The 22,486-nt window shown below is 39.1% G+C and overlaps 1 protein-coding gene across 1 annotated transcript in view; it reads right to left on the reverse strand.

Moving 5' to 3' along the window:
- Positions 1-1,687: 1,687 nt before the first annotated feature.
- Positions 1,688-22,486, reverse strand: part of LOC122442477 (dynein axonemal heavy chain 6) — a 248,413-nt gene continuing 227,614 nt past the window's right edge. Inside the window, exon 48 of the mRNA XM_043470348.1 lies at positions 1,688-1,735. Within this exon, the coding sequence (XP_043326283.1) occupies positions 1,688-1,735 (48 nt within the window). The remainder of the gene's footprint in view (positions 1,736-22,486) is intronic.

Below are 22,486 nucleotides of genomic sequence, written 5' to 3' on the forward strand. Positions count from 1 at the left end.
CCCCCAGACTTTGGTTTCTTGAGGCGCCACACGCTGGTGTGTGAGGACCCCTCCCCGGGTCCTGGTGGAGGCTGATCCTGGCTTCTCTGTCATGGGTTCTTTGAAGAAGACATCTCACAAAGGTTTCGAGAATCAATTTTAAGTCCATACCCTTTCTACCCTTTGGAGTGGTATGAAACAATGGGGGTGTCGTGTCAGCAAGCCAAGGTTGAGCTGAACAGGTTGCTTGCCCACCAATGTACCTTTTCCAGTGCTGTAAAATTTTGCTATAAAGTTTTAAATATCTATCTACACCTAGACATCTATATCTGATACCTAGATTATATATCCGTGGGTATAGTTGCATGTCTATAGCTATATTTACATCTAGCTATATTTCTGCATCTATGGAGATAGATATAGATAACTGTGTGTATTTCTGTAAGTGTGTGAGTGTAGGGGAGAGAGGAGAGGGAGGGGAGACACACACAGAGAAAGACAGCCTCTCTGGCCACTCTCTCACTCAGCTCCATATTCCACCAGCCATGCCACTGAATTAAGCAGTGAAATATGAAAATCTAATAATTAATAGAATAAGTAATAGTGTTTGTTAACGACTGTCCACCTCTCTTGATGCAAAATTTCAGCTCATCCTCTGGTTTTGTACACTGGATTTGGAAATGAACTTTCACATTCCCATCACTACTGCTTTTCTTTGTTCTATATAAACAATGATAGCATCCAACCATCTTGTTTGAGATAAAGCCTGGGGAGGTAAAACTCTTCAGATAGAGAAGGACCTGTGAGTACAGTTATCTTGTTTGATTTGTATGATTAACCCTGGAAAATGATTGCATAGCCTGTCAATATGACTCCATTTTTAAACAGGTAAGGGTTATGAATTTAAGCAATTTTAAGAAACTCATGGAGGGAAGACAGAGATGAGATTTCATATAATTACTGAAATGCTCTTAGCAGAGATTCATTCATTCATTCATTTTGTTTTTGACAGTTATAACTCAATTTCTGCTTCTGGGCTTTGGCCACAGGTTAACGTCTTCCGTACCAGAATGTACTTCAGGTGATGATGGCGGAAAGCATGTGACTGTAGCAGTGTAGCAGGACAGGTATGCGTAGTGGCTGTGTGTGAATTAGTGTCCATGGCGAAGGTCAGGCTCAGATCCAAGGAGGGATGAAAGAAGAGGCTGTCCTTAAACAAACATCACCAGGGCTTAAGGGACAAGCGTCGGAATGCAGCCAGGGCAAGAGCTCTCCTTGGGGCCCACCTAATCCACTTTAAGATGTGGGACTTGCCAGACTCCAGACTTGGAGCCAGATCTGGGAGGTACAACGACCTTGAAGATGGCCAGACAGATTTTGGCCTGGCAGAGGAGCTGTCTGTCCTTCATGACGAAGAATGCCAGCTGAAAATAACCGCTGACGTGTTGCGTCCACTTCTGGGGAGACATTTACTCATCTGCCGGGTCCTTGGAGCTCCAGTGTCTGATCCCAGGATGACGCTGCTGTGAATTTCTGCTCCAGGATGTGTTCCCTCTGACACTCACTCCTCTGTTATCATCAACATGCCTCTCCCTCTCTACTCACCTGGGAATGCATGATCACACACAGGGTTAGAGAAATGGGTGTCAGGGGAAGATTGATTACAGCTTTGTTGGATAAAAAAACAGTGATTGCCTTTCCAAATCATTCATTTAACAGACTTTTCCAGAGCGTCTTCTATGTTCGGAACATGGTCCTGAGTACAGAGAAATATGCAGACAATGATATAACTCCTGCTCTTGTGCAGTTTATCATTAGTGAAAGGAAAGCAAAAAAAAAAAACTAGCAAAAGCTGTCCTCCTGTACGTTCTTATAAATTCTGGGAAGGATGTATTATATCTGTGCACTTGGATTTTAGGGAAAACAGAAACAAAAGGCCTTAAACAGAAGAGGGTTTTCTTCCTGGAGAAGGGAGAGCAATCATTCAACAAACTCACTATGTGAACACTCACTATACATCAAGAATCGTGATCAGTGGTGGGTAGATAGTTAAGTGACTTGAGAGAGAAGACCCGTACTCAGTGGGCTTGAGCTTTCCAGGTGGCTCAGTGGTAGAGAACCTGCCTGCAGTGCACGAGCTGCGGTCAGACTTCTGGGTCAGAAGACTCCCTGGAGGAGGAAATGGCAACCCACTCCAGTATTCTTGCCCGGGAAATCCCACGGACAGAGGAGCCTGGTGGGCTACAGTCCACGGGGCTGCAAAGAGTTGGACATGACTGAGCGACTGAGCAACACCACCAACAGGCTTACAGTCTGCAGCCTTGCTACTTAAAGTGTGGTCCTTGGAGCAATAGCACTGGTACCATCTTTTCTCTTAATAACTTTGAGAAAGATCACTTGGCATACACATTCTGAACATGATTCAGATACGGATGAAAATGCACAGTGAGATTTTGGGGGATCCATTTTCCTTAAATCATTGCCTTTTATCTTGCCCTAGTTTCCTCATTACAATTTCTGCTTGAACCTTTCACAATTTTTAGTTGAATACTTTTATCTTCAATGGCATCGTTGTCCTGTCATTTCCAAACCAGGATGATGATCAGAATCACAGAGTGCTTTAAGAATTTCATGCCTTAGGGCTCCACAATAAGAATTCTGGTTTGAGAAATTGTGGGTAAGAGTTGAGATCTTTTTAAAATTGACTTTCTTTTTTTTTTTCCTTTTTTTTTTTAAAGTAGTTTTAGTTTCAAAGCAAAGGAAAAGAGAGTATCTGAAATCCTCCCTGTCCCTCCATATACATTGTTGTTTAGTTGCTCAGTCGTGTCCGACTCTTGTGATCCCATGGCCTATAGCACACCAGGCTTCCCTGTCCTTCGCTATCTCCCGGAGCTTGCTCAAACTCCTGTCCACTGCGTCGATGATGCCGCCTAACCATCTCATCCTCTGTCATCCCCTTTTCCTCCTACCTTCAATATTTCCTAGCATCAGAGTCTTTTCCAATGGGTCAACTCTTCGAATCAGGTGGCCAACATCTGGGAGTTTCAGAATCAGTCCTTCCAATGAATATTCAGGGTTGATTTCCTTTAGGATTGACTGCTTTGATATCCTTGCCATTTCTATGAAGGCCACACATGCATAACTTCCACCATCATCAACATTCCCACCAAAGGGTAGGTTTGTTACAAAGGATGAATCTACCCTGACATGTCATCATCCAGAGCCTATAGTTTACCTTTAGGGTTCACTCTTGTTGTACAGTCTGTGGGTTTGATCCCATGTTTGAAGACGCGTATCCACTATTATTGTGTTTCACTGCCCAAAAACTCCTCTGTATCCCACTGATTCATCTCTTCTTCTCTACTAAGCTGTGGCAATACTGATCTTTTTACTGTCTCCATACTTTCACCTTTTCCAGAATGTGCAGTAGTCTTCCCTTATCAACAGTTTCATTTCCTATGGTAACCCTTGTCTGAAAATATTAAAAGGAAAAATGCCAGAAATAATTTATAAGTTTTAAATTGGGTGCTGTTCTGCTTAGTATGATGAATTCTTGCTCCATTCCACTCTGGACATGAATCATCCCTTTGTCCAGCAGATCCGCACACTAGCCACTTAGTAGGCATCTGGATTCTTAGATCCTCTGTCAAGGTATCTCAAGGCTTGTCTTCAAGTCACCCTTATTTTACTTAATAACAGCCCCAAAGCATAAAAGTAGTGATGCTGATAATTTGAATATCCCAGAGGGAAGACATAAAGTGCTTCCTTTAATGAGAAGGTGAAAGTTCTTGACTTCATGGGGAAAGAAAAAAAATTATATGCTGGGGTTACTAAGGACTATGGTAAGAATTAATTTTCTATCTATGTGATTATTAAGAAAGACAAAGAAATTTGTGCTGGTTTTACAGTTGCATCTTGAACTGCAAAAGTTACTGTCACAGTGTATGACAAGTAAGTGTTAGTCACTCAGTCGTGCCCGACTCTTTGCGACCCCATGGACTGCAGCCCACCAGGCTCCTTTGTCCATGAGATTTTCCAGGCAACGATACTGGAGTGGGTTGCCTTTTCTTTCTCCAGGGGATCTTCTCAACCCAAGGATCGAACCCGGGTCTCCTGCACTGCAGGCAGATTCTTTACCGACTGAGCTACAAGGGAAGTCCACAGTGTATGATAAGTGCTTGGTTAAGATGGAAGAGGCATTAAATTTGCACAATAAGGTATTAAGAGGAGGAGAGAAATTACATTCACATAATTTTATTATCCTATTTTATTGTTAACCTCCTATTGTGCCTAATTTATAAATTAAACTTTATCATATGCATGTATTTATAGGATAGAACATAGTGCACTTAGGATTCTTTACTTGCCATGGTTGCAGGCATCCACTGGGGGTCTTGAATTTACCCCCTGGCCCCACCCAGATAAGGGGAGACACACAGTTGTTGGAATCAAAAAGTGTGCAGACTTTTCAGAAGGACTTTATTCTTTCAGTCATGTGAATTTAAGGTTCCTCCATGACTTTTCATGGCTTGAGATTAGATCATTTGCAAAGATGTGGGTGGATCTAGAGCCTGTCATACGGAATGAAGTAAGTCAGAAAGAGGAAAACAAATATTGTATATTAATGCCTATATGTGGAATCTAGAAAAATGGTATAGATGATCTTATTTGCAAAGCAGAAATAGAGCACAAGGGTAGAGAACAAAGGTGTCAAGGGGGATGGGAGTGGGGTGGGATGAACTCGGAGATTGGGGTTGACACATATGCACTATTGATACTGTGTATAAAATAGATAACTAATGAGCACCTATGGTACAGCACAGTGAGCTTGACTCCGTGTTCTATAGTGACCAAAATGGGAAAGAAATCGGAAAATAAGGAAATATATGTATACTACGTATAGCTGGTTCACTTCGCTGTGCAGCAGAAATGAATACAGTATTGTAAAGAACTATTCTTCAATAAAATTTAATAGAAAAGATATTGCAAAGATTTTATCAAAACACTGTAAGAACCAACAAGTGAATTCAGCAAGGTAACAGGATGTAAGATAAATCGCAAAATACTAATAAAAAAATCAAAGACCTGATGGAGAGACATGTCATCTTTATAGACTGGAAGACTCAACAGAATAAATATGTACACTCTCCCCAAAGTCATAGCACAATTCTTTTAAAAAATCACAGAAAAGCTATTTTTTGAAACTTATACAAGCTTATTCTTAAATTTATATGAAAAACATAAGCCTTAGAATATTTGAAACAACCTTTATAAAATTAAGGTGGGTTAAATCACTCTACTTGATATTAAGACTTAACTGTAGAGCTATTGTAGTCAAGAGTATGTGGGATTGCGGAAGGACAGACACAGATCAATGGCTCAGAACACAGAACCCAGAAACAGACCCATACAAATTTGTCCAACTGATTCTCTGATAAAGTTGTAGAAGCAGTTCAAAGGAGGAAGAATAGCCTTTTCAATGGATTACTGAAACAACTGGCCAGCCACAAGCAACAGGAACAGACAAAAAGCTCTATGGTATTTTTTCAATTTATCAGTAATTTAAACACTCTTATAATAAAATGCTGGGGAAAATTGCTGAACAGGTATTGCTTCCAATAGTGCTATTTGGTAAAGTTTTAAAGCTAGTTATATATAAGACCAACTCATTCCATGTTGTATTTGGCCAGTGCAGAAATCCTCCCATTTTTATTGAGAAATAACCACTTTGAATATCTACAGAATCCTTGTTAACACTCAGAGGTCTCTGCAATGCTAGTGCTTCAGTCTGTAAGAAGGGTCAACATTGCTTCTTCATATCTTTATTGATATTTCCAGTTGGGATTCCAAATAAACCATGGAAGCAAAGATGGCTCTGGTATCAGCAAGTGGCCAAGAGGTCTGCAGATAAAATTTCAAAATCTTCTCGTTAATCCTAGTTTTCTGCATCAGGGACTCTGGTTTATAGAACTGAATTGAAGACAAATGTGATATCTGGAATAAACAGTTTTGGGGACAATTGTTTAATGCTTTAATTTTCTTTAAAAATCATAGCCCAGTACAAAAAGATCTATTAAGGTAATTGGCTGTAATATAGAGAAAAACATAGAGTTAGCCAAAATTGTATGCTTGCATTTCATAATGCTTAGCTAAATACCTGACACTTTTTCTTTCATTGACCTTTTTTAGTCTTCTTTCCAGAAAGGTAATTTTAATGAGTTTTAATGCTACTCACTGTTAGCAAATTATAATTACATTTCATTTCTTCACTTTATAGTTGCTTGATTCTTTGATATGAAAGGGTTGTGGTTTTTTTTTTCTCCAGTTAAACTATCAAACAGAGAATAAGCACTTCTGTTATACTTAATAATAATATTGATTTTTTGTCCTCTGTGTAAAAGTGAAGCTCTATGATTGTACCATATGTTACTTTAAAGGTAGAAAGCCTTTATTTTTCAAAACTAGAGTAACAGTTTCCTTTCATCCTTTTGAGAACTTTCTTCATGAAATTTAAATTATGCTCTTTGGAGAGAATAGTTTGACATGTACATTTCTATTTATTGCCAAAGCTTCCATTTGCAGAGAACACAGGAATATGATACTTAATGGATGGACTGCTTGGGAACATCTGTGCTTGACCAGTTTGTGATGGCAGTAGGAACACAGATACACTTCATTTTATTGGGCTTTGGAGATATTCCTTTTTTTTTTTTTTTTTAAACAAAAGTTTCTGGCAACCCTGTATCAAATAAGTCTATTTGGCCAATTTTTCCAATGGCATTTGCTCATTTCATGTCTCTGAGTCACATTTTGGTAATTCTTACAGTATCTCAAATTGTAAAATTATTGTTATACATGCTGTGGACGTCTGTAATCAGTGATCTCTGATGTTACTATCTTCACTCACTGAAGGCTCAGATGATGGTTAGCATGTTTCAGCAATAAAGTATTTTTAATAAAGATATCTACATTGTTTTTCAGATGCTTAGCTGACTCTTTGAACACCTGGTAGGCTGCTGCAGCAACCACATTGCTGCAAATGGCTGTATGTACTGGGAAACCAAAAACTTGTGTGACTGGTTTTACTGCAATATTTGCTTTATCACAGTGGTCTGGACCCAAACCCGCAGTAACTGAGATGTGTCTGTACTGGATGCTGACATTGATAACCAACACATTTCTTATCATTGTAAGTATCATTTACAACAGAATAGAGATTCACTTTATCTCAGGTATGGTCAGTAAGGATCTGGGAAATGGTTGGAAGCACAAGCCAGCTTTTGTTTTTTATTTATTTTTAAATTAATTTTATTGGAGTATGGTTGCTTTACAATCTTGTGTTAGTTTTTGCTGTACAGAAAGGAGAATCAGTTGTATGTGTGCATATATTCTCCCTTTATGGATTTCCTCCCCATTTAGGTCACCACAGAATAATGAGTAGAGATCCCTGTGCTATACAGTAGGTCCTTGTTGGTTATTTTAAATAGAGCAGTGTGTCCACATCCATCTCAAATTCCCAATCTATCCATCCTCCCACTGTTCCCCTCTGGTAACCATAAGTTCATTCTCTATGAGTCTATTTCTGTTTCATAATAAGTTCATTTGTATCATTTTTTTTAAGAGTCCACATATAAGTGATGTCATATAGTGTTTATCTTTGTCTTACTTCACTCAATATAATAATCTCCATGTCCAACCACGTTGCTGCAAATGGCATTACTTCATTCTTTTTAATGGCTGAATAGTATTCCATTGTATATCTGTACTACAGTATGGAACGGGTGCAAAAACAGAAATGTAGCACAATGGAGCAGGATAGAAAGCCCAGAAATAAACCCACACACCTGTGGTCAGTTAATCTGCAACAAAGGAGTTAAGACTACACAAGGAAGAAAGAGAGTCTCTTCAATAAATGGTGCTGGGAAAGCTGGACAGCTACCTGTGAAAAATTGAAGTTAGAACACTTTTAACATCATACACAAAGGTGAATTAAAATTTAATTAAAGGCCTAAATGCCAAAAGGCCAATTTAATGCATAATAGTCCCCAGAAGAGAGCATATGTATCTTAAGTGACATTAGGACTGCTCAGTGATGCTGGGAACAAAAGAAACTGCCTTACAAAATATTATAAATCAATTATATTTTAATAAAAAAAATTCTTTAAAAAAAGAAACTGTCTTCCACAGTTAAGGAGTCTTCATGTCTGCTGGATTAAGGCTGGACTCTTCATTCAATATCAAATTTCTCTTAAAGTAAACTGGGAGCATAATTTCTCTCTGGGCACAAAAATAATGGATGAGAAATTGGCTTATCTATTTTCCTCTTCACATCTACGTAGCAATATTAATAATAATTCATGTGAACAGGAGGGAAAAACTAAAGTCCATTCCCAGTTACTCCTCTTAACAGGATTTTAATTTCCTTAAGTGCATGAAATATTTCTTATGAGTAGTTAGGACAGAATCCTTTATCCTAAGAAGGAAAGATAAGCAGACTTCAAGAATGGCCTTGGCTACTGCAGCCTTGTTTTGTCTTAAAATATGATGTTAAAATTCTGAAACCACTACACAAATGTGCTAGAATAGAACAATTAAGCAAGTGATGGGAGATGATGGAGACCAGGCATCTCACTGTCGGAGGGGGAGGTTGCAGAGAAGCAAGGGAGGAGGCTTGGATGATCCCTGGGAACTGGACTAGAATGGGGCATCCGTGTGGACTTGTGTTTCAGTTCAGGTGCAGATGCATGTATCAAAACAGAGGGACATATGTAGACTATCTTTAGATATGTTCGTAAAACTGATTAGCATTCATACTAGGCTTCCCAGGTAGAGCAGTGGTAAAGAATCTGCCTGCCAATTCAGGAGACACAGGAGATGTGGGTTCAATCCCTGGGCTGGGAAGATACCCTGGAGGAGGAAATGTCAACCAATTCCAGTATTCTTGCCTAGAGAATTCCATGGAGAAAGGAACCTGGAGGGCTATAGTTCTTAGGTTCGCGAAGAGTCGGGCATGACTAAAGTGACTTAGCATGCATGCACACATGCTTAAAATTGTGGAATCCTAGGTTTTTAGGGTATAAATATCATAAAAACTGGAAACTAAAGGTATGTCTCCTTGCTAATTTTCTCTGATAATTATCTTGCTATTTTAAAGATGAGTAACTCTGTAAGCACTGAATTTGATTTTGCAGTAAGCCTGTGTAATGGGCCATTTGGTGGGTCTGTTCTAATTCACAGATGTGAAACGTTAATCATCCCTTAGTCACAGGGAGCATCCTCTGGGTTGGTGTATTGTATCTGATGTTTGTGATTTATTTATTCGGTTCCTGTTGGATAAAAACACATTCTGTTGTGTTGTTTCTGACTCGACTGCTCAGTATGGAAGAAAATAAAAATGAACACTATTTACCACTATTCAACCCGTGACTCAACAACTTAATAGATGTGGATGTTCAGAAGATAGCTCATGTAAAAGTTAACAGAAATTAATGCTGAAATTATTTATGTTATGATTAACTCCTTAAAATAAATAAGCAAACAGATTTCCAAATTTTATTAAGGATAAAGATTCTACCTATACTCTTAATGCAGAATAGTTTCAGAGACATCCTGTATTATTAAAAGAAGATTTATTCTATGAAACCGTGTGCAAAGATTTCACCTTTGGTCCAAATAATGATAAAGCAATCTAACCTATAGTTTCTATACATTTCTTTATTGTAGATATTTTTATGTTTTTATTCAGATTAAGTTTTATTAACTGCAATGGTCTAGGATTAATGGATTTCAGTATCAGTTCAGTTGCCCAATCATGTCCGACTCTTTGTGACCCCATGGACTGCAGCATGCTAGGCTTCCCTGTCCATCACCAACTCCTGGAACTTGCACAAACTCACGTCCATCGAGTTGGTGATGTCATCCAACTATCTCATCCTCTGTTGTGCCCTTTTCCTCCTGCCTGCAATCTTTCCCAGCATCAGGGCCTTTTCCAATGAGTCAGTTCTTTTCTGGCTTTTAGATCACTACATAAGAAGACACTTATGAATGACTTCCCAAGTGGTCCAGTGGTAAAGAATTTGCCTGCCCTTGTAGAAGACACAAGAGATGCAATTTCAATCCCTGGGTCAGAAAGATACCCTGGAGAAGGGAATGGCAACCCATTCTAGCATTCTTGTCTAGATAATTCCATGAACAGAGGAGCCTGGTGGGCTAGAGCCCATGGACTTGCAGAGTCGGATGTGACTAAGCACGCGCGCACACACACACAATCACCCACACACACACATTAGACGACTCAATGATATGTTTCTGTTCATTTCAGTTATAAATGTCTAAGGCTCATATATGCTCTCTTGATGAACATGGTAAGAAAATAATCCATTCTTTCAACAAATGATTATTGATTACCAACCATATGCCAGGCCTATGTGTGTAATAGCTTTTTAATCTTTATTTTGCATGTTATAAAAGTTGAGTAACAAAAGTTAAATTTTATTTAAAGATACATGTAATTACACAATTGTGATCCTCTGGAAATAAGCACTTTTTCACACTGTGCTGGTTTGTGAGCAAAACAAGATATGTATTACTGTTCATCTTTTTCTTTCCTTGCAGATCCAGAGCTCCTTACTCTTTTTATTCTATTTATTTTTCTTTAAGATTGTTTTTGATGTGAACCATTTTTAAAGTCTTTAATGAATTTGTTGCAATACTGTTTCTGTTTTATGTTTTGATTTTCTGACCGTGAAATATGTGGGATCTTAGCTGCAAATGGGGATAAAACCCATATACCCTGCATTGGAAGGTAAGATCTTAACCACTGGACCATTGGGGAAGTCTCCTATTTTCTTACTCTTTTAGGTATTGTAAAATATAGATTACAGAAAGTAATATGTAGCCATGCATTCCTAAGTCCTGGCCTAATACTTGTAATGCACTCTTCTTCTTGTTTCTCTACATTTGTTGTTGTTGTTCAGTTGCTAATTTGTGTCTGACTCTCTGTGACTCCATGAACTACAGCACACCAGGCATCCCTGTCCTCCTCTATCTCCCAGAGTTTGCTCAAACCCATGTCCATTGAGTCCGTGATGCCATCCAACCATCTCATTCTCTGTTGCCCCCTTCTCCTCCTGCCCTCAATCTTTCCCAGCATCATGGTCTTTTCCAATGTGTTGGCTCTTTGCATCAGGTGGCCAAAGTATTGGAGCTACATGCAATACAATAAATAAGGTAAAATGCAAAGCATTTTTCTACATAGGTATTTCAAATAAAAATAAATGTGGCATTATTACAGAAAGAATAGTATTTTATTTAAAAGACTAAACATTTCAATAACTTTATTCTTTTGCTTATTAAATGCTACCGGGCTGTGGCTGAGGCAATCCTGACGTTTTACTCATTTGCCTTTTCTTTTCTCCACCTCACCAAGGTAGGTTGTTCTACCTGGGGAATAAAATCCTGGTCAGATGGATGTGGTTTTTTTTTTTTTTTTCTATGCAGGCAATAATTTATACTAGTCATGTGCATCTAAGTCTGCATCACTAATAGAGACACAGTGGTTGGTGGTTATGATCATTACTGGGTTTGGTGAGGTATTTTCAGTGAGCCTTCAGCCCCTCCTTACTCAGCTCTCCAGCATCATCCAGTTAGATACAACCCTCCCAGGAGCAGAGAGATGATCCCTGAGCTGGGTCAGCCTGCAGATCTCTTGTGTTTGAGTCACAGAATTTTGGCATCTCCAAACACCTTAAAATCAGATTTTGCAAAACATTCAGCCTTCTCTGAGAGCTGACAGGCTGGCCTGGCTGTTGTAGGTTTTCCACAGGGAATGATGGGCCGGGTTAAATGGTCTCTAATGTCTCACTGACAGCTTTTGTTTTCCTGAGACCGAGGGCAAGGGTCACTGCATTGAATTCTGCATCTTTACTTTGCATTTTAGAGTAATGGTTAGGAGGAAAATGCTCTATATATTGAAAGAATATCTATCAAAAGTGGGAAAACAGAAGATAGACAGAGATCAACTGTTTCGCTGTTTCCTGTTCACTCATTCTACGTTCTGCATATTTCACTGGTGACCTCCAGTGTATCCAAACATTATTTTGAATAAATATGCACTTGTATATGTGTGTTGTGGGTGCTATTAGCTAAATTCAGTGCAATGGGCTTTGAATTAATTAGTTTACTCGCTCTTAGGAACTGAGGACCCAGAAATGAATGACACATGATAGATATTATTATAAAGGAGTTTGTGGTCCAGGCAACTCCACTGGAAATCCTTCATAATTATTGCCTCATTCATTTTTCATCCTCTAAAATGTACCTCTTTTTATTTTGCATGAGAATCCCCTGAACTGGAGCTGAGTTTCTCTTTAAATGCTATTAATGTCATTAACTGTTAGCACAAATATGTGCTAATTTTTAGATGATGGACAAAATCTAAACTCATTCAAAGATATTCTTCATTTAAGTTTGCAAACGAATTTTCCAAAACTTACTGATAGTATCTGTGAAAAAAAGTTGAAAACTGTTTTATTAAGGAGGAGAAGATTATTTCTGTTGAAAAAAAAAATTCCTGGCAAGAATTATAGGATAATACCTAGAGAAAAGAAAAAATTTCATCAGAGGAAAAAATGATCAATTCTTCTGTCATTACTTGAACATCAGTCAAATCTATGAATGAATTTATAACATTGTTTGGGAAAGAAAGTGAAAAATGTTAAACACCTATAATTCCAGGCAGGCTTTACCGTCACCAACTTTCAGCAGTTTCATTATCTACCCTGGGGATTCACAGAATGACGGTTTCTCTTTCTTAATCTCTCTACCTGGAAGATCTCACAGGAGAGAAGTCAGTTCATAAGTCACAGTGGCAGGAGCTTCGGCTGGTGCTCTTACAATGCAAAACCTAAAAGAGCAATTGCTCCTTTGGGAGCTTGGGCATCCTCAAGACTGAGGTTGAGGGGACTGAGGGTGAGGCTAGAGGTGCTTTGGGATCAAGAGACAGAGTGGGGATCAAGAAAAATCCCCCACAGCTTGGCTCTGAGACTAGCTATTAGGTAACAATGGGGGAAGTTAGACAAATAAATCATCTGGGAATTTCTCAGAAATGTGCCTTCCCTACAATACAACTGCGGGCTTGTTTTTTTCCTTCCTTTAAAACTATTCCTATTTAGGGCTTCCTAGTGGTCTAGTGGTTAAAATCTGTGTTCTGAATGTAGGGGGCTACGAGTTCCATCTCTGGTCAAGGAACTACACCCTATATGCTGCAACTAAAACCCGGCACAACCAAATAAAAAATATTAAAAAAAACACCATTCCTGCTTGTAATTTATCTCTGCCTGCTTCCCCGATGGCTTAGATGGTAGAGAATCTACCTGCAATGTGGAAGATGTGGGTTTGATCTTGGGTTGGGAAGATACCCTGGAGGAGGGCATGGCAACCCACTCCAGTTACCTTGCCTGGAGAATCCCCATGGACAGAGGAACCGGGCGGGCTGCAGTCCATGGCGTCATAAAGAGTTGGACATGACTGAGCGGCTATGTGCAGCACAGAACAGCACAGCCTTCTCCTTTGGCGATCATATATTTGTTTCCTATGTCTATGGGTCTGTTTCTGCTTTGTATATAAGTTCATAAGTGATTAGGAGGTTGTGAGAAACATATGCACCTACTATATATAAAAATAGATAATCAACAAGGACATATTGTGTAGCACAGGGAACTAGATATTTTGTAATAAAATGGAAAAGAATCTGAAAAAGAAGACGCATATGTATGTATAACCAAATCACTTGTGCTGTACCCTTGAAACTAACACAACGTTGTAAATCAATTATACTTCAACGAAAAAGTAAAAAACAAAAAACCCATTCCTGTTGGAAAATGACTAAAGCAAAATGGATGTAATAATTTAGGACCATGTGAGAAAAGCAAACATTTAATCTCATGTCCTTTGTGCCTCCAGAAGGAACTGCAATTTGATTGGTTTTTACCACCGACAGCCTTTTCCTCCTTAGAACGCAGATCACACCAATAATTCCTAAAGTAATGTGACTGAAATATCATTTCTCATGTCTGAAATTGGCAAATATTAAAAATCTTGAAGAGATTTCTTAATTTATTGTATAAAATCTTTTGCTTGAACTGCCTCTAACCACACTGGGAATTGGTTTCTTGATTCTATTCTTCAAGAAAACGATCTTTGCAAGTAATTTTCTTTTATACTCAGTTTCATCTATAAATTATTTTCATTTCATAGTAGCATTAATTAAGTTATTATTAGATGTCTGGGCAATGAGCTAAAAGTCCCACCTGAGTAAAATATTATGGAAAAGGCTGAGTGCTTAACCAGTGCTCAAAGACAATACTCCTTAATAAATTCATTCTTTCCTCCCTGAGTAACATTACAAAACCCATTTAAGGCTCAGCATCTTCTTGAATAACTGAGTATATCACTCTGTAATCACTGACACTGAATTGGGTGATGGCCTGACTCCCAAATGATAGAAACTAGCCCATGTATTGAACTTTCTGATCCCTGCTCAATGTTCCACATCCCTAGGACAAAAGAAATGAGAAGAACTTAGTATGTAACAGTAGCTTTATGTTCATGAATTCTTTTAACCTTTCCAAAGCACTTTGGCCACCGGATGCAAAGCCAATTCATTGGAAAAGATCCTCACGCTCGGAAAGATTGAGGGAAGGAGGAGAAGGGAAAGGCAGAGGATGAGATGGTTGGATGGCATCACTGACTTAATGGACACGAGTTTGAGCAAGCTCTGGGAGATAGAGGAGGACAGGGAAGCCTGGTGTGCAGAGATGCATGGGGTCACAGAGTTGAATACAAGTTAGTGACTGAACAACACCAACAAAGCACCATGGGGGCATAACATCACTCCCATTCTGTAGAGGAGAAGGCCTTCCCAGGGTAATTTGCCTGAGATCACAGAGCTGGTAAGGTGACTGGTGGAACCAGATCCTCCACAACTCTGTGGAGAGTCCACACTCTGTCCGTCCCTGAAGAGTCTCTGAATACCCGAGATGGATCCTGTCTTCTCTCTCTGCACCAACAGCAAGGTGCCTGACACCCGAGCAGCTTCTTTAGCTGACTGACCAACCAGTGGACATCATAGTCATCCCCTTGCTCACACCACAGAGATGGAACTTTCCAGACAGCCTCACAGGGGAATGTAAGCACATTCCCCTAGGGTCACCTAGGGTAAGCACATGATGTAGAATGTAATTACAATAAGGACTCAGACAGGCCAATATTTAATTAATAATAATAATAAATATACGTACAGTAAAAATAGAGTTCAGTGGGTGCCCATTTGTTGAAACTTGAGAATGAGAAGGAAAGTGAAACCTTATGCCAGTTTTCCTCAAATTGATATGTATTATGAGAAAAAATAGGCTTCCTAGGTGGCTCAGTAGTAAACAACTCACTTGCCAATGCAGGAGATGCCGGTTTGATCCCTGGGTCAAGAAGATGCCCTGGAGAAGGGAATGGCAACCTACTCCAGCATTCTTCCTGGGAAATAATATGGTCAGAGTAGCCTTGAGGGCTACAGTCCATGGGGTTGCAAAGAGCTGGACATGACTTAGTGACTGAGTGCCACCACCTTGAGAAAAAGTAGTTCCATGGCCATGTTAAGTTTGGGAATTGTTTGTCCAAATACATCTGAAGGGGTTTCTTTAAGGAAGGACATCTGAGAGCTGTTGATAAGCTAATATGATGGTGAAAAGTCATCTTCTAAACTTGTAATGTAACATTAGGTTTTACTTTTTTTTTAGAATATTTTAAGAATCTGGCATTTCCCAATGTGGTTTTCTGTCTTTCTGTCTTATTATTTATTCCTCTTACATAGTTTCTGTATCTGTCATAGAAACTCTTTGAAATATCCTTTACCATCCTCTAAAATTTCCTGTCTCCACATCTTTGACCACACAATTATTCTACTTAAGACACCATTTTTCTTCTATTTTTTTCATGTCCAAATCCTAGCTATTTTTCAGGGATTAACTAAAATGCCAACTTATCCATGGAGTCTTTTCTAATCCTTTTAACCACAAATAACTCTCTTCAGTGTTCTTAGGCCATTTAATCTCACTTCTTTTATCATGTCATTTAGGATGTTTTGGTCATGGGCAACAGACTCTGCTTCTCAATTAGGTCAAAAGGGAAAGATTAATTGTACTCATCTCACACACTAGTGAGGCAATGCTCAAAATTCTCCAAGCTAGGCTTCAGTAGTATGTGAACCGAGAACTTCCAGATGTTCAAGCTGGATTTAGGTAGAGGAATCAGAGATCAAATTGCCAACAACTGTTGGGTCATAGAAAAAGCAAGAGAATTCCAGATAAACATTTACTTCTGCTTCATTAACCACAATAAAGCCTTTGACTGTGTGGATCACAACAAACTGTGGAAAATTCTTAAAGAGATGGGAATACCAGACCACCTTACCTGCTTCTTGAGAAATTTGTATTTCTCAGGTCAGGAAGCTACAGTTAGAACAAGACAATGGACTGGTTCCAAATTGGGAAAGGAGCATGTCAAGGCTGTGTATTGTCACCCTGTTTATTTAACTTGTATGCAGAATATATCATGCAAAGTGCCAGGCTGGATGAAGCACAATCCAGAATCAAGGTTGCAGGGAGAAATATCAATAATCTCAGATGTGCAGATGTCACCACCCTTATGGCAGAAAGTGAAGAGGAACTAAAGAGCCTCTTGATGAAAGTGAAAGAGGAGAGTGAAAAAGCTGGCTTAAAGTTCAACATTCAAAAAACTAAGATTATGGCCTCCTGTCCCATCACTTCATGGTAAATAGGTGGGGAAACAATGGAAATACTGACAGACTTTGTTTTCTTGGGTTCTAAAATCACTGCAGATGGTGACTGCAGTCATGAAATTAATCAGCAGACGAATGGATAAGAAAGCTATGGTACATATACACAATGGAATATTACTCAGCCATTAAAAAGAATACATTTGAATCAGTTCTAATGAGATGGATGAAATTGGAGCCCATTATACAGAGTGAAGTAAGACAGAAAGATAAACACCAATACAGTATACTAATGCATATATATGGAATTTAGAAAGATGGTAATGATAACCCTATATGCAAGACAGAAAAAGAGACACAGATGTATAGAACAGACGTTTGGACTCTATGGGAGAAGGTGAGGGTGGGATGATCCGAGAGAATAGCATTGAAACATGTATATTATCAAGCGTGAAACAGATCACCAGTCCAGGTTGGAAGCATGAGACAAGTGCTCGGGGCTGGTGCACTGGGATGACCAGGAGGAATGGGATGGGAAGGGAGGTGGGAGGGCGGTTCAGGATGGGGAACACATGTAAATCCATGGCTGATTCATGTCAATGTATAGCAAAAACCACTACAATATTGTAAAGTAATTAGCCTCCAACTAATAAAAAAAAAAAAAAAGAAATTAAAGATGCTTCCTCCTTGGAAGAAAAACTATCACCAACATAGACAAGCCTATTGAAAAGCAGAGACATTACTTTGCCTACAAAAGTCCATATAGTCAAATCTACAGATTTTCCAGTAGTCATGTATGGATGTAAGAGTTGGACCATAAAGAAAGCTGGGTGCTGAAGAATTGCTGCTTTTGAACTGTGGTGTTGGAGAAAACTCTGGAGAGTCCCTTGGATAGCAAGGAGATCAAATCAGTCAAGCTTAAAGGAAATCAGTCCTGAATATTCACTGGAAGGACTGATGTTGAAGCTAAAACTCCAATACTTTGGCCACCTGATGCAAAGAACTGACTCATTGGCAAAAGCGCTGATGCTGGGAAAGATGGAAGGCAGAAGGAAGAGGGGACGATAGAGGATGATATGGTTGGATGGCATCACCAACTTGATAGACATGAGTTTGGGCCATCTCTGAGAGTTGGTGATGGACAGGGAAGCCTGGTATGCTGCAGTCCTCGGGGTTGCAAAGAGTCAGGTATGACTGAGTGACTGAACTGAACTGAACTGATAGAGTCAGTAGAGAGGAAGAGGTGGACTGGATACCCAGGGAGTAAGGATATAGTGGGAGCGTCTGCAGAGTGGTTCCTCCTTGGGAATACTCAAGGCTGATCGTTTCCCAAATTTGTGTCAGTACATTAAAATTTAAAACCTCCAGAGACAGTGTGTGATTGAACTGGCTGAAGTCAAGCCCCTCACCTTGGGTGTTGAAGATGGGTGGCCTGCATGACAAGGAGTCCCATAGTTCTCTTGTGGAAAACGGGGTGTTCAGTTAACAAAATAAAAGAGAAGGAATACTGGACTGTAGAAAACAGAAGGCAGTCACTGAACTTTTCTACTCAAATTACCTTAGACCTCTTATTATAGATATATTATAGATATATAGGTAAGTCTTACCTCCTGCATTTATTAAGTTTTGGGTCTTCACCACACCAAGCACATCTCTCTTTCTCTCTCTCTCTCTCTCTCTCTCTCACACACACACACACACACACACACACACACACACTTCAATATTTTTACATTCAGGATGGGGAACATATGTAAATCCATGGTGGATTCATGTCAATGTATGGCAAAAACCACTACAATATTGTAAAAATGTTGATAAATGTTCAATAAATATAAACATATATAGATATGGCTTCTTATTTTAAGGTAGGAAAGCCAAGAGACAGAATGTCTTAAAGTCTTAAACAACATACACAGTAAATGTCAGATGAGTTCCCCACCTCCATGTACATTCATATCACTCACTTCTAGGGTATTTCCTGTTTTTTTTTAAAGTCTTCACTTTTATTATATTCACAACATTTTAGTTCCTGGGTACCTTGCTTTCTATTCTTAGAACATTTCATTCTGTAGAATTTATTGAGGTTAAAAGAGGAGCAGAGTTCTTCACAAGTGAAGAGCTCACATCTCCCTCTCCTCCCAATGTCTGCGGTGAATGAAAAAAGTGGGGAGAAGAGATTTATAATTTTGTGTTTGGATTGTGAATTTTGGTTTTTAGGGCCCTATGGAAAACTTTTAGCTTATTCATTTGAAGGTTTTCATTGTTTGGTGATTAAAGATTTTGCAAGCCTCTCCTGTTAGAAATCATTAGCTTGGGAGGGGGGTTCAGGATGGGGAACACATGTAAATCCATGGCTGATTCATGTCAATGTATGGCAAAAACCACTACAGTATTGTAAAGTAATTAGCCTCCAATTAATAAAAATAATTGGGAAAAAAAAAGAGATCATTAGCTTATGAAGCAGGTTCATTTACAAGGTAGGACGAATGATGCACCCCAACAGGCAGAATTAGCAGTGGCCCTGAAAGCCTGTTTGGGCAGAACCACTAAGAGACCTGTCAGACTATACCAATATCTCCTGGTATGTGGTCTCCCCAGTTCTATATTAAGTGGGAATATCACAAGAGCTGTGTGTCTGCACCTGCAGCTGAGGTTTTTTGATTGACTCCCAAGCTGCAGCTAAACATTTCCATATTCACAGTTTAATTGTATAATAGACGAAATAACTCTTGGACTGAAAGTGAGCTTGTTTTTAGTAAAAAAAAAAAGACAGGTCCTAATTATTTTTTTCAGCATCAATGATATTTAACATGTAATGCAAAGATCCTGTTCTTTTACAGGACTTCATAAATAGGTTCTGATATGCATAAGAACTCATTCACATGTTCATACTAATCCCTTGACTTAGGATAAACTATGTGACTGCTTTGAGCCCCATTTTATTCATCTTGCATCAAAATAATGTTTTGAGGATTCAATGAGATGTTAAATGTATTGCTCTTAGTATGGAATTTTGTACATAATGGGAAATAATGTTTATTGTTATAGAAACCACAAAGCTTTAGAGACTTCTTCAAATATATTTTTAAAGCTGTTTTCTTACAACCCATATTTTTGGGGAAAGAAAAGCTTACAGTCGAAAGCCAACGAAATTTATATCATCTAAAAGCCCAACTGAGTGAATGGCTGGAAGGTTGAAAACACAGTAAAAGCGAAAACAGATAATGATTATGGGATTTTTTTTTTCCCAAAATTAACCTGAGCACAAGTCAGAAACCATCATTTCTGAGAAGAGATCTGATTTCAATGAAGTCTGAAAATATTATCAGAGGAAATTGATATAGTGATTTTGTTTTCAATTTTCCAGACTCAATAAAAATGGGGGAGAATAGAATGTATGTGATAATTGAGATGCGGAGAAAGATAAGAAATAATAGAATTGGGGCACCATGAAATGCTACTCCTAACCCTCAACTGTTTCCTCTCATGTCCTCACTGGGAGAGGAAACTCATTCTTCATTTGAGTTTGGGAACTGCCCAGAAAGCGGCTCAGCCTCCAGGTCCCTGACCTTCTCTGCCCCTGCCCAGCAGTCAAGCGTTGTCAGAACAACAGGGATCAGCCCTGGAGACCACAGAGTCAGAACCAGAGGAAGGTACGCTAAAGTTTACACCCTTGATGATGCACTATCTAGGATATCCAGCAGAGAGGAAAAGGAGAGTGAGACAAAGATGGGCACACACTCATGGGCTCCTGATGCCCACAAGTCCTGACCCAGCTGTTTGTGATAGAGACAGAGTAAAGCAGATAGAGAGCAGCGTAAAGCAAGTGATTAGTTAACCCCACTAGGTAAGTAAAGATAAAAGGATGGGAAACCCCTGTAAGTTAACGATCAACTCAAGAAAGCACTTCAGAAATGCAAATTCTCCCCCGCCCTAATTTCTGCATCAGAAACTCTGATTACACCACAGTAGACATGTTCTCAGAGGCTCCTCTCTCCAAGGCTCTGCCCAGGATGGCACAAAGGCAGGCGTTAACAGAGCACCCTCTCTCCTTCCCCTGGAGCAGGGCGGGGTGCTACAGCCTTATTCCACCAATGCTTCCTTCTCTCTCTCTTCTCTCACACCATCGGTAGACTCTGTTTTTTTTACAGCAGAGCAGAGTTATAGAAAAAATGAACAGAGACGACAGAGTTCACACATAGCCTCTTCCCATCCCCCAGTTTCCTCTTATCTTCCCTTACTTTGGGCTCCCCTGGTGATTCAAACAGTAAAGAATCTGCGTGCAATGCAGGAGACCTGGCTTCAGTCCCTGGCTGGGGAAGATCCCCTGGAGAAGGAAATGGCAACCCTCTTCAGTATTCTTTCCGGGGAAATCCCATGGCGAGCTACAGTCATGGGGATACAGAGTTGGACACCACGGAGTGACTTTCACTTCCTGTCACTTCCCTTATTTTAGTATATTTATTAGAACCAATAAACCTACATTAACTGAGTTTCATGATTCACACTAAGGATCACTCCACCTGTTGCACTGTTCCATGGGTTCTGGCAAATCCACAGTGTCATGTATCTTTTGACTCACTGTCATGTACCAAACAAAGTATAAAACTTCACTTTAAGTAAATAAATATTTACAGATCACAAGGGTTTCGAGGGAAAAGGAGTTAGGCAAGTAAAGTCCTTAATCACCACTAAATGCTTTGAGAAACAAAAACCATTTAAAACAGTTTACTACCAAAAGAGACACTATGAAAACACTCTGCATTAATAAAGTTCAAATTGACTAATTAAAAGTAGGCTGGAAGCAAATAACATGATTTAACTGATTAACTTCGACTACAAGTCAAACAAAGTAATGGTCTTGGGTTCTCCAATTTGATTGAAGACTAAATTCTCAGCTAACTTAGCCTGCAAAGAAATCAGATCCTTTGTAAAAAACAAGTATTTTCTTAGTTACATTGAATTGGTTCATACTGCTTTCAAGGTGTATTCTATGTTTCTACTTTTCTGTATATTCATTGTATTAATTTTTGTGAGTTTGATATTGAAACTCCATTAATTTATCGACTTAAAAAATAATTGTGATATATGGTGGAACTATATGTAACTTTGTTCTGTTTTTCCAAGTTTCCTGTAAATGTGTTATCATACTTTCATAATTTAAAAAATAGAAAAGAAAGAGAAAAAAAAGCATTGTGATGTTAATTCTGAAACATCTTTTGCAAGAATTTTCATAATAAATAATGTGACTTTACCATACTTGTTCAAGTCAGACTTTGGCATTCCTTGGAACACCCACAAAGTATTAATATGTTCCACCTCTGTGTCCCACACAACGCACAGCCTGTCTCCTTTACCCAGAAGGATTCACACATGTACTCTGTGACCTTAAGAGCACCTCTGACTGCTTTTAAGGATGATAAGTGATCAATATGATGTAATCAAGTGGATTCTGATCTTTCTGGCCACTGTTCAAATGGTTGTTTGTTGGGGGAGAAGAGAAAAGGTATTGGAGGCCCTCTGCTGGTGAGCCCATATAAATAAAAACAGGCTAAGATTTTGGAAGGATAAAATGACAGATCTAGGGCTCTCCACACTCAGTCCTTCTAAAGAGTTACAGGATGGGAACTCAGAGACACGAGGGATTTTCCTTTGGGTCTGAAAGTTAGAACACAGACTCGGGTGGGACGTCACAGCTGTTAAAACAGTGAGGTT

Source organism: Cervus canadensis, chromosome 5 (genome assembly GCF_019320065.1).
Source record: "Cervus canadensis isolate Bull #8, Minnesota chromosome 5, ASM1932006v1, whole genome shotgun sequence".
Classification (NCBI taxonomy): Eukaryota; Metazoa; Chordata; class Mammalia; order Artiodactyla; family Cervidae; genus Cervus; species Cervus canadensis.